Source organism: Anomaloglossus baeobatrachus, unplaced genomic scaffold (assembly GCF_048569485.1).
Source record: "Anomaloglossus baeobatrachus isolate aAnoBae1 unplaced genomic scaffold, aAnoBae1.hap1 Scaffold_274, whole genome shotgun sequence".
NCBI classification, from domain to species: Eukaryota; Metazoa; Chordata; class Amphibia; order Anura; family Aromobatidae; genus Anomaloglossus; species Anomaloglossus baeobatrachus.
Window position 1 is genome coordinate 91,159 of NW_027442237.1, and position 12,991 is coordinate 104,149.

The window sequence follows — 12,991 nt, forward strand, 5'->3', positions numbered from 1 at the left end:
GGAAGTATCACCTCCCGCACTTCCACCACAACAGGAGACACCACAAGAAATTAGAAATGAAGAGGTAAGTCAGAAGAAGAAGAGAATGGACACACACAAAATACACATAGTAACTACCAAAATCATCCCCCCTCACTAACATGTCTTGCCTCCATTGGCTCCAGTTTGCATCTGCCTGCGCAGATAAATTAATGCCCCAATGCATTCTCTATAAGCCAACGCCCTCTTAGCAATGGGACAAGTACTGTCACATCAACTGCCTTATATTACAAATGGAAGCAATTAACACCTCTAAAAAGTAACGAGATTTCAACCCATCTCATGCCTTGCTGTATCGTAGCCCCCAAAGGAAGCTCACTACACAATGATAAACACTCCCACACTTCTAGAGTTTTGCGCTTTGCATACTTACCTGATCGTTTACCATAGTTACCAGTATATGCCGGTTCCATGCCCATTCAGATCGATGATCTTCCGCTGTCAAACACGCTGATGCGTGCTGCACAGCGGAACACCAACAAGCAATAAATGAACCATCATTATTCAAGACTTTACCTCATAACCACTGCTACATACCTTTCTCAAAATCCTATAAAAAAAAAAAAACTAACATGCTGCTGAATACATACTTCTTGCCTGTAGTCTACCATATCATTTGCCATGTCTTGCAATTTTCGTGTCTTTTTCAGATTACGTCTAGCACGATTTACACTGATTGCCTTATAATGGGGCCGAAGCGCAAGTACACCACCGACCAGGAACGAAAAGCAGCTGCAGCAAAAAGAAGGCAACTACAACGTCAAAAACAAAGGCAAATAGAACAAGAGGTCAACAGACAACGATGTGATGCCAACGCTAGCACACAGCCTCCAGAACAAGACACACGTAAACAAACTGCCTGCACAATAACCCACGAGGGTACGGCTCACACACAACAGCTACACCAAGATAATCTTCAAAAAAAGGACAACAGACAAGCCTTGGAAGTATCACCTCCCGCACTTCCAACACAACAGGAGACACCACAAGAAATTAGAAATGAAGAGGTAAGTCAGAAGAAGAAGAGAATGGACACACACAAAATACACATAGTAACTACCAAAATCATCCCACCTCACTAACATGTCTTGCCTCCATTGGTTCCAGTTTGCATCTGCCTGCGCAGATAAATTAATGCCCCAATGCATTCTCTATAAGCCAACGCCCCCTTAGCAACGGGACAAGTACTGTCACATCAACTGCCTTACATTACAAATGGAGGCAACTAACAACGCAAAAAACTATCCAGATTTCTACCCATCACATACCTTGCTGTATCGTAGCCCACAAAGAAGGTCACAACACAACGATAAACACTCCCACACTCCTACAGTTTTTCCACGTGGAACACACACATAATGTAAACCATGTAGTAACATACTTTCAGCAACATTTGTAAAGACCTGCTCAGTAACACAGTGCAACATAGCTCTCACAAGTCAACTCAACACCTTCTCTCATGCACAGTACTCTAACAAAAAAATCCTTTACTTCACTCAACAGTCTAACTGTATTATTTCGTCTATCTGTCTGCCTTTTACAGCTTCACTCAAGAATACTTGACGAGCTCTGTCTTACAAGGGGGCGTAAGCGAAAATACACCAGCGAACATGATAGAAAAATAGCAGCAGCATCAATGCGACAACAACGTCGCAACATCGAGACACTTCAACAAACTACTGAAAGACAAGCCAGAGAAGCTAATTCTCAAAGACTATGTCGACACAAAGCCTCACCTAAACAAATTTCCGATAGACAAGCCCACGATGCTCAAGCTCACACACAACGTCGAAAAAAAGAGACTCTTCAACAAACTGTGGACAGAAAAGCACAAGATGCCACAGCTCACACACAACTTAGAAAACAAGAGACTCTTCAACAAACTATGGACAGACAAGCACAAGATGCCACAGCTCACACACAACGTAGAAAACAAGAGACTCTTCAACAAACTGTGGACAGACAAGCAAAAGATGCCACAGCTCACACACAACGTAGAAAACATGAGACTCTTCAACAAACTGTGGACAGACAAGCACAAGATGCTACAGCTCACACACAACGTAGAAAAAAAAGAGACTCTTCAACAAACTGTGGACAGACAAGCTCAGGATGCTACAGCTCACACACAACGTAGAAAACAAGAGACTCTTCAACAAACTGTGGACAGACAAGCACAAGATGCCACAGCTCACACACAACGTAGAAAACAAGAGACTCTTCAACAAACTGTGGACAGACAAGCACAAGATGCTACAGCTCACACACAACGTAGAAAACAAGAGACTCTTCAACAAACTGTGGACAGACAAGCACAAGATGCTACAGCTCACACACAACGTAGAAAACAAGAGACACTTCAACAAACTGTGGACAGACAAGCACAAGATGCCACAGCTCACACACAACGTAGAAAACAAGAGACACCACAACAAACTGCTGCAAGACAAGCTCAGGATGCAGAAGCCCACAGCCAACAACGGAGACAGGAATCCCCATCTTCCAAACTAAAAAGACAACAACATGATCGCCTAATTCATCACAAAAGAATGATCTACCATCTCAGCCAAACTCAACACAATATTCAACTTTTTACAGCCAGCAGAACACATAATGAAAATACAATTATTCAGCATTACTGTGGAAAGATGAATTCACTCTGCTCCAAATGCAACTCGCACAATTTTACCGATGAAAAACCAGCAGACAATCTGTTCACTCAATGCTGCCAAAAAGGGAAAATTCAGTTGCCCATACCTCAATACTCAGATCTGTTAGAGCAATTGATGAAAGGAAGTCATCCACACAGTAAAAATTTTATGGACAATATCCGAAGCATCAACAGTTCACATGCATTTGCTTCATTTGGAGCCAATATTGCACCGCCGCCAGGATTTGGCCCGTATTGTTTTAAAATTCATGGTCAAATTTACCACCGCACAGGGACACTTCATCCAGAAATGGGCCAAACTCCAAAATATGCTCAATTATACATTTTGGATCCAAATGAAGCAACAGAACAACGGCTGACTGTTCACGAAAACAAAAAGTGTAATACTGAAATGATGCATCAAATTGCACAACTTTTACAACAAATCAATCCATTTGCAGCTGCATATCGCATGCTAAAAGACGTAGAAGCCGAAGAAGAACAGAAGGCTATCACATATGGAACTTCAATGCCTTCTATTGTCATGGCCATTAAACAAGAACGTGGACAAGATCCACGGCGATACAACAAACCACGCATTAGTGAGGTCGCAGTAGTTTTCCAAAATGATGATGGAGAGCCTCCTTTTAACAGGGATATATTAGTTCATCTTCACCCAGACAAAAACAACCCTTTACTTCCTAAAACACAGCGGATTAGCATTTTGCACAGCAACCTTGATGCTCTTCTATATCCGCTTTTCTTTCCAAGAGGTGATCAAGGCTGGCATGAAAACCTACAACAACAAGGTACTACTAGAAGAATAACACAACTGCAATACTACAGTTTTCAACTCTCTGTCCGCAATCACTTTAATCCAATTTTAAACGGTGGAAAACTAACACAACAGTACTTAGTAGATGCATATGTTAAAATAGAAGCTAATCGCCTGAATTACATAAGACAAAATCAAAAAATCCTCAAAGTAGAAGACTACTGTGTTCTTCAAGAACATTTGCAACAAAAATCAATTGAAAAGGGAATACCTATTGGCAAAACAGTTATTCTACCTTCGTCATTTGAAGGAAGCCCCCGCAACATGCAACAACGTTATCAAGATGCAATGGCAATAGTCACTAAGTATGGAAAACCAGACATTATTGTTACCATGACCTGTAATCCCAAATGGGTTGAAATCACCGAGCATCTGGAACCATGGCAACACGTAGAACATAGGCCTGACTTAGTTGCACGCATATTTCGGCTAAAACTAAAAAGCCTTTTACAAGACATCAAAAATGGCCTGTTTGGAACAGTCATAGCAATGGTTCATGTCATCGAGTTTCAAAAAAGAGGTCTACCACATGCACATATTCTCCTTATCTTAGACACCAATTCTAAGATTCACACTGAGGAAGACATCGACAACATAGTATGGGCTGAGATTCCTAACCAACAACAATATCCAGAGCTCTATGACATTGTAGTGTCTCATATGGTTCATGGTCCATGTGGAGTTCTTAATCCAGCAAGTCCATGCATGCAAAATGGAAAATGTACTAAAAAATTTCCAAAGGACTTAAAACAGCACACTGTTAAAGATTTAGATGGCTACCCATCATACCGACGACAAGATATTGAGAACATTGTTCACAAAAATAAACATATCAATAACTCATGGATAGTTCCATACAATCCATACCTACTAAAACGCTACAACTGTCACATCAACGTGGAAATCTGTGGTTCAATCAAAAGTGTTAAATATCTTTTTAAGTATATCTACAAAGGCCATGACAAAGCTAATGTCGAAATCCAACAGAAAACTCTGAACCATGATGAATCTTCAACTTTTGTAGACTCAAGATATGTCAGTGCTCCCGAAGCTGCGTGGCGAATATTTGCCTTTCCAATGCATTCACAGTCCCATGCCATTATACGATTAGCTATTCATTTACCACATCAACAACAACTTTATTTTTTTGAAGATGCTCAAGTCGAAGATGTGTCCAAAACTTTAACCACAACCTCAACATTACTAGAATGGTTTTTGCTAAACCAACGAGATAAAAATGCAAGGCAATATTTGTATCGAGAGATTCCAGAGCATTATGTTTGGAAAAAAACTTGGAATCCAAGACTACGTGGAGTAAGCACAATAATTGGACGCATGTATACTGTTAGTCTCAAAGATCAAGAAAGATATTGCCTTCGCCTCTTACTACTGCATGTCAGAGGAGCTACAAGTTATAACCATTTAAAAACCGTTCATGGAGTATTACATGATACATTTAAAGCTGCAGCTTTGGCTTTGGGACTTCTATTTGATGATACAGTTTGGAAACTTACTTTACAAGACGCAGTAACCCTACATATGCCTAAGCAACTTCGTGAATTGTTTGCCTACATTTGCGTGTTTGGCCCCCCTACAAACCCTGATCAACTTTGGACACTTTTCAAAGAAAATCTAATTGAAGATTACTGCTTACATCTTCACAACCAAACTGGTCATTGTTGCAAATGTGAAGCTTACGCCATGCAAGATGTCCAAAATATTTTATTACTACATGGAAAAACGTATGCTGACTTTAATTTGCCACACCCTGAAATACAACTTCCACAAGCTCCGCAGTATAATGAATCTTCAGAATTATTGTTAGCAACAGAGCTGAGAATCTCCTTAAATGAACAACAACAAATTGCATATGACACCATTTTAAGTGCCATTCTTAACCAAGGAAATGCGAACCCTAAATGTTTCTTTATTGACGGTCCTGGAGGAAGCGGCAAAACATACCTTTATGATGTTTTAATACATCACGTTAGAGGGTTGGGAAAAAAAGTGTTGACATCTGCTACAACAGGTATTGCAGCAAATCTATTAAACGAAGGTCGCACTATGCATTCACTATTTGGCATCCCAGTTCCAGTCAATGAAATATCCGTTTCACGAATCAAACAAGATACAGTAGCAGGAAAACTTTTACAAAATGCAAGTCTTTTAATAATTGACGAATGCACTATGGCCTCCAAATATGCTTTGACCTTAATTGACAGACTTCTACGTGAAGTAATGACCACAAAGGTAGCAGAAAAAAATGTAATTCCATTTGGTGGAAAAGTGTTTGTTATTGGGGGAGATTTTCGACAATGCCTTCCAGTTATACCAAGTGGAACAAGAACAGATATTATTGAGTCCAGCTTAAAAATGTCAGAACTTTGGAAAAACTTTACCAAACTCCAACTAATTAACAACATGCGATCTACTGATCCAGATTACAGCAAATGGCTTCTGAAACTTGGTAACGGTGAACTTACCAATCAATATAACCTTGGAGAAGACATTATAGAAATACCTGAAGACATGTTATGTAAAGACTGCATTGTAACTGAGGTTTTTGGACAACGTTTGAACATTGATATTAACGACAAAAACAATGTTAACAAAGCCTCTTCCTATGCAATTCTCTGTGCCAAAAATGAAGACGTTACTCTACTAAATTCCCGTGTAATGGATCGCATGCCAGGTGAATATAAGTTGTACAAAAGTGATGATTCAATCGATGTAGATAATGAAGATGAACGTGAACATTATCCCGTTGAATTTTTAAACAGTGTAACACCATCAGGAATGCCATCCCACATACTTCAACTTAAAATTGGAACCATTGTTATGTTGCTCCGGAATCTAAATACCAAACAAGGACTATGTAATGGAACGCGCCTTATTGTGACTGGAATGTATTCACACCTTATTCAAGCAAGAGTCATCACTGGATCAGCTAAAGAAAAGGAAGTGTTAATTCCACGTATTGATATATGTCCTTCAGACACTCGCCTTCCATTTAAACTTCGCCGTCGTCAGTTTCCCCTAAAACCTGCATTTGCCATGACAATAAACAAGTCACAAGGCCAAACTCTACACCGTGTTGGCATATATCTACCTGAACCAGTTTTTGGCCATGGACAACTGTACGTTGCGTTTTCAAGAGTGACAATGAGATGCAACGTCAAAGTACAAGTTCTTGACACACCTTTACAAGGAAAGTTACTTAAAGAGAGTGAAAAGATCTTTACACAAAATGTGGTGTATAAAAATATTTTTAATTAACTTTACACTGTTCATAACCTTCTTTCATTACAAGCCATGGACATCATTAAACATTAGACTCATCTATTAAAACTGTTCATATTAATCACCGATCATAAAAATATTTAACATGAACTAAATAACCAGGAATGTTTCCACAACCTCTTTCCATAGTACCCACTTACCTCATTGTTCCCCTGCTTTCTTCCCTAATAAAATATTCTTACCCCTCCCATCCTTTCATTTTCCTCTCATACAAAAAAAATTGTAACCATTTATAGTATATGAAATATATGTATTGATAGTTTGAAACCAATTCATTATCTAATAAATTATTGAAAATAAAATTGTTTGTTCTATTTGTCATTCTTAAACCAATAAACTATTTTAAGAATACTAAATTAAAACTAACCCATCCAAACAATTTATTACATTATTATTCAATCTGCTAACAAACATACACATTCTAGACTACCCGATGCGTTAGAATCGGGCCACCTTCTAGTATATATATATATATATATCCAAAGGAGAAAGAAAGTCGCACTCCAGATGCTCACCATATCACTCAGTCTTTATTGCAGGGGAAACATGAGGGTACAAGCGGTGGGGAGGGTGAGACAAGCCATACAACGCCGGACGACGGCGTGCCGTTTCGCTAGAACTTAGCTTCCATGGGTCCAGTGCAAACTGCCATGCAGCACCGCCCTTTTAACACAAATTGTGTGGGTACTGCATTAGCAGAGTGATTTAAAATGCAAATGCAAGTATACAATTAGTAGCTGCAAAAAACAGGTGAAGACTTCAAGGGTATTAACATATCACAGTCTAATACACATATCTCTCAAAATACAATAATATACAAAAGGCGGACAGAATCACAATCCCTACAAGAACAGAACAAAATTCTGATGTACAGTACAGCGAGCACAAAAACAGTAGAAATTATTTTAAATTAGTGAAAAAAAAAAAAAAAATTTCAGAGACAATGTATGCAATAATGTTAAAATGCAAAACAGTAGCTATTAATCAATGCCATGATCAGATAGTGCTAGCAAAACAAGGGTGTCACAGTCAGGATGTCATATAGTCGACATGCCAAAAAAAAAAAAAAAAGGTCTTTAAAGAAAAACTGACAAGTCGTTTCTGTCATTCAAACCTAGCGGTCCCATTGCGTTTAGATCCAGAATCAATCTGGATTCTTTTTGTAACAGCGTGCGGTGCGTGTCGCCGCCTCTGCTGCTAGGATTGACTTTAAACAGACCAGCAAAAGAAAGTAGATTGGAATTACTATTATGGCATTCCTGCATGTGTTTAATAAGTCTTGCTGAACCTATCCCTGATATTAAGGATTTGCAATGTTCCCTAAAACGGACGTAAAGGGGCCGGATAGTTTTTCCAATGTAATAAAAATTGCAGGGGCAGAATAATGCATACACTATATAAGTGGACTTGCACGATATGAAATCATTAACCCTGAGGTACTCACACCCCACTTATTACATCCCCCGTTTTATGGGCCGAACCGAAAGGACAATTCCCACATCTAAAATTACCCTTAATTTTTTTCTTGTCTAACCATGTCTTTTCCTTTGTGGGCACGAATCTATTTTTTACCAAAAGGTCGACTAAATTATGGCCTCTTCTGTAAGATACCAAGGGACCCTCTTTAACCAGGGCTCTAAGGTCTTTATCGTTTTTCAACAAATGCCAGTGTCTCTTTATGCTGGATCTCACAATGTCAAACAGAATTGTATTTGAAATTGAAGGTGCATCTATCCCCGGCGGCATTATGCGGCATTTTTCCTGGTATTTTTTTTAAAAAAAAATTTGCGAGGTCTATCACGATCATTCGTCGCCATCGCAGTCCTGTCCTGTTCTTTTGCTGGTCTGTTTAAAGTCAATCCTAGCAGCAGAGGCGGCGACACGCACCGCACGCTGTTACAAAAAGAATCCAGATTGATTCTGGATCTAAACGCAATGGGACCGCTAGGTTTGAATGACAGAAACAACTTGTCAGTTTTTCTTGAAAGACCTTTTTTTTTTTTTGGCATGTCGACTATATGACATCCTGACTGTGACACCCTTGTTTTGCTAGCACTATCTGATCATGGCGTTGATTAATAGCTACTGTTTTGCATTTTAACATTATTGCATACACTGTCTCTGAAATTTTTTTTTTTTTTTTCACAAATTTAAAATAATTTCTACTGTTTTTGTGCTCGCTGTACTGTACATCAGAATTTTGTTCTGTTCTTGTAGGGATTGTGATTCTGTCCGCCTTTTGTATATTATTGTATTTTGAGAGATATGTGTATTAGACTGTGATATGTTAATACCCTTGAAGTCTTCACCTGTTTTTTGCAGCTACTAATTGTATACTTGCATTTGCATTTTAAATCACTCTGCTAATGCAGTACCCGCACCATTTGTGTTAAAAGGGCGGTGCTGCATGGCAGTTTGCACTGGACCCATGGAAGCTAAGTTCTAGCGAAACGGCACGCCGTCGTCCGGCGTTGTATGGCTTGTCTCACCCTCCCCACCGCTTGTACCCTCATGTTTCCCCTGCAATAAAGACGGAGTTATATGGTGATCATCTGAAGTGCGACTTTCTTTCTCCTTTGGATTTATCTTGGTCTTCACCGCAAGTCTGCACCATGATCCCCTCCATGGCTCAGTAGGGCTCAAGTAGCTGAACGTGTAGTAACACACGGAGTAGGTGGTGCACCGGGACTCTTACCTCTTTCATATATATATATATATATATATTTATAAATATATATATTTATAAGGAATATGATATCTGTCATTGCTAACAGGCTTTGCTAAAATAGTAAATACCCAGTATCAGATATAAACATCATATTTCTTTGTTACCCATGTTAGAGTTGGTGGGTCAGCAGTGCATCCACTTCCGCCCCTATGTACATTTCGCATAAAACGCTTCCTCAGGGGGCTATTGCAGATCAATTTTCCCTCTCCTTGTATGATGTGTTCGCCTAATGGCCACCGCTTGCAGTCTGTCCACCGACCGCAACGGGGAAGCACCGCTCTTCAGAGTTGCCAGCGCATGCACAGTGGCTATAGAAGCCAGGGCTTATACACAGCCCTAATGACAGCGGCGTGACCCAGCGGGCAGGTGGAGGACAGTGGGCACGCGCACCAGACTGCATTAAGCAATTTACGTCACATTCCCATATGCTGCACTATGATATGCGCTTGCTTACTTGCTAATCACTGTGCATGATATGCAAAGTTGAAGCGACCAAATGGTCTTGGACACCTATAAATTTATAAATTCCAAGTATGTGTGATGCCCTGGGCAAGCCAGGGGTCACAGGTCATGACACCACCACACCCTACACCCCGGATAGGTACACCGAAGCTAAACCAAAAATCCTTGTTGCCTTCCTCCAGGGGCTGATGTCCACACCAGGGGGTGGGCCAGGTGGTTGGCTCCGCCCACCGAGGAGTTCACAACCCTGGAGGCGGGAGAACCAGTCAGATCAGTTTAGTCAGAGTTTGAAGTGAGAGTGAAGTGGTAGAGGAGCAAGAGAGAGGAGTAAAACTGGAAGAGAAAGTGACAGTTGAGGAAGCCTGAAGTTGGTCCGGGTGCGTGCCCCGGACTGAGACAGCAAGGTCAGCAGACGGCGGTGACCGTCTGCAGGAGAGGCTGATCGGAGGTTGTCGAAAGGACCGTGGACGGGTGGTGGCCCGGCGGTACCAGAATGGTATACGAAGAGAAGCCAGCAACATTGGCAGGGGCCTTTCGGATCCCGGCAAGGCTAGGAGTCGCCGTGAATTTGCCAAATCCGTCAGTGAAGGGGACCTCCGGGTCTCCCAACAACTAAGTCCCGATTGAAGGCAACAGTCCAACCGTAGGAGAGAGACACCGCCACCGCCAAGGCACCAGTTTCTCAGGGCCAGCGCCTGCGGGTAAAGTGGGGCTCCTCCGGCCCATATCCAAGCCAGGGAGTGGGTTTTCCGGTGGGAACCCATCGCTACCAATATAGACTTACGTGCAGGAAAAGGGACCGTCATCGTCAACTACCGGGGAAAAGCAACAGCAGCCGTCCGTGGGAACCGTCTTTCCAGCCGTGTGTTTTACCGAGAACTGTGTCCCCGTCTCAGGCTGAGTGAGTACCACAGTGCCGTGAGGCACAGCGCTGCCCCGCATCCCTGCACCCCACCAAGCCCTGCACCGGCCCCGCCATCCCTCATCCCCCATCTCATCACTGGGCCCCGGGACAACCACCCCCTACCCACGGAGGGGAGAACCAACAACTTTGCTGCTCCCTGTCACCGCTCCCGGGATCCCCATACAGAGCAGCGGTGGTGTCCACACAATCACCACAACTGCGAGGAGCGCCGCTCGAGTCCCCGGGATCCGGCCCATCGCTCGAGCCACCGAGCAGCAGCAGGCCGCAGCAGCAGCGGCAGCCGGACCCGAGCAGTGGGAGAGCGCGGCGTCCCCACCTCCGCCCGCGACATATGCCATACATAACGATTGAGACATATGGTAATTCATAACATGCATCAAGTCGTGCAATATGCAGAGAATATCCACGTCAGGAATATGAATCCATTAGAGTGGGTTCTTCACATACAAGGTGATCCTTAGGGTTGGTAGAAGTATACTGTAAACAAATACACAAATTAAAACCGATTAAAAACAATACAGGAAAACGGTGGAAGAGATCAAAGATAATGTACTAAATTGCATAAATGATCATTGCTGCGCATGATAACACAAGGCCTATATAAAATAAATAGACGTGACACTCTGAATAATTTTGATGGCATTAAATGGCCGTGACATTTATTAAGGGTTAAATAGCATATTAAAATTACCAATAAATAACCAAATCTTTATTAACCATTTCATCACCACAGTCCATAAACTAGTCCGCCAGCAAAGCTGACGACTTTTCCCTCTAACAAATGCCACGACGAGTGCGATCCTCCACGAGAAGTTCTTTCTCCAGGGATGGCGGGTGGGTGTTCTTCTTTGATCTTCAGAAATTCTGACAGCCAGCTGATGGAGAGCCCCTGCTTTTATTTACAAATTTCCCGCACTTTTCTAACAGCTGACCAATCAGCTGTTAGAAAAAACGGAAAATGGAAAATACCCTACCTATTGGAAAAATCTGCAAACTAAAATTCAAAAGCCCAAGCAATGATTACAGATTCTTCAAAGTAGTCTTTTTTTCTGACAATCAAGCTCAAAAGCTCCGCTTCCAACCTAGCAACTTTATCCTGAGGCAACCTACACTCCATCCTATCAGAATCAATAGTGATGCCTAAAAACTCCAAACACCGACAGGGCAAAGTCGTCTTCTCTTCCGCTATAGGAACACCAAACAAACACATCAACTCACGAAACTTAACTAACAACTTTAAACAATCCTCAGACTCCGCCTTACCAAGAAATAAAAAATCATCTAAATAATGCAGAATTTTCCCTTACCTCCCTCAACCTCAACAACCCAATGTAAAAATGATGAAAAAGATTCAAAATAAAAACAAGACAAAGAAAAACCCATCGGGAGGCATTTGTCAAAAAAATAGTGCCCCCTAAACTGAAAACCCAGAGAATTGAAACCCGAAGGATTCACTGGTAAAAGCCTGAATGCTGACTGTATATCTGATTTTGCCATTAAAGCCCCTCTACCTGCTTCCCTTAACAAATCCACAGCTTGATCAAATGAGGAATATTTAACCGAGACTATATCCGGCTCAATCTCAACATTTAAGAACCATATCTTGGAAACGATAAATGATGGAATAGACGGAAACTACCCTTCTCCTTCTTAGGGACTATCCCGAGTGACGAAAGCCGAAAATTCTTGAACGGGGGACTAACAAAAGGACCAGCTACCCTACCTAATTGAATCTCTTTTAGCACTTTGGAAGCTACCACTGACTCAAATTCATTTACTGAAAGAAGATTCTCCACCCAAATGCACCCTGACCCTTTAAACTCAGGAACAAAAAACCCGTTCACAAATCCATCCAAAATTAACTAAGCATTCTGTCTGACTGGATAGCGATCTAACCAACCCAGCATGTTTTGTACTATCACTGGTGTCACCGCCTTTAAATATGGACTCCTTAGTGTTGTGTTGTTGCTGTGTACTCTGGTTCTGTTTTTTGAAACATTTGAAGATGGCATGATTGCCGCCACAAAAGGAGCACTCATGTCGAAATCTGCA

At 41.5% G+C, this 12,991-nt stretch overlaps 1 protein-coding gene across 1 annotated transcript in view; it reads left to right on the forward strand.

Moving 5' to 3' along the window:
• The first annotated feature begins 2,687 nt into the window (after nucleotides 1-2,687).
• Nucleotides 2,688-12,991, forward strand: part of LOC142265339 (uncharacterized) — a 28,534-nt gene continuing 18,230 nt past the window's right edge. The window contains exon 1 of the mRNA XM_075332277.1: nucleotides 2,688-6,704. Coding sequence (XP_075188392.1) covers nucleotides 2,688-6,704 — 4,017 coding nt within the window. The remainder of the gene's footprint in view (nucleotides 6,705-12,991) is intronic.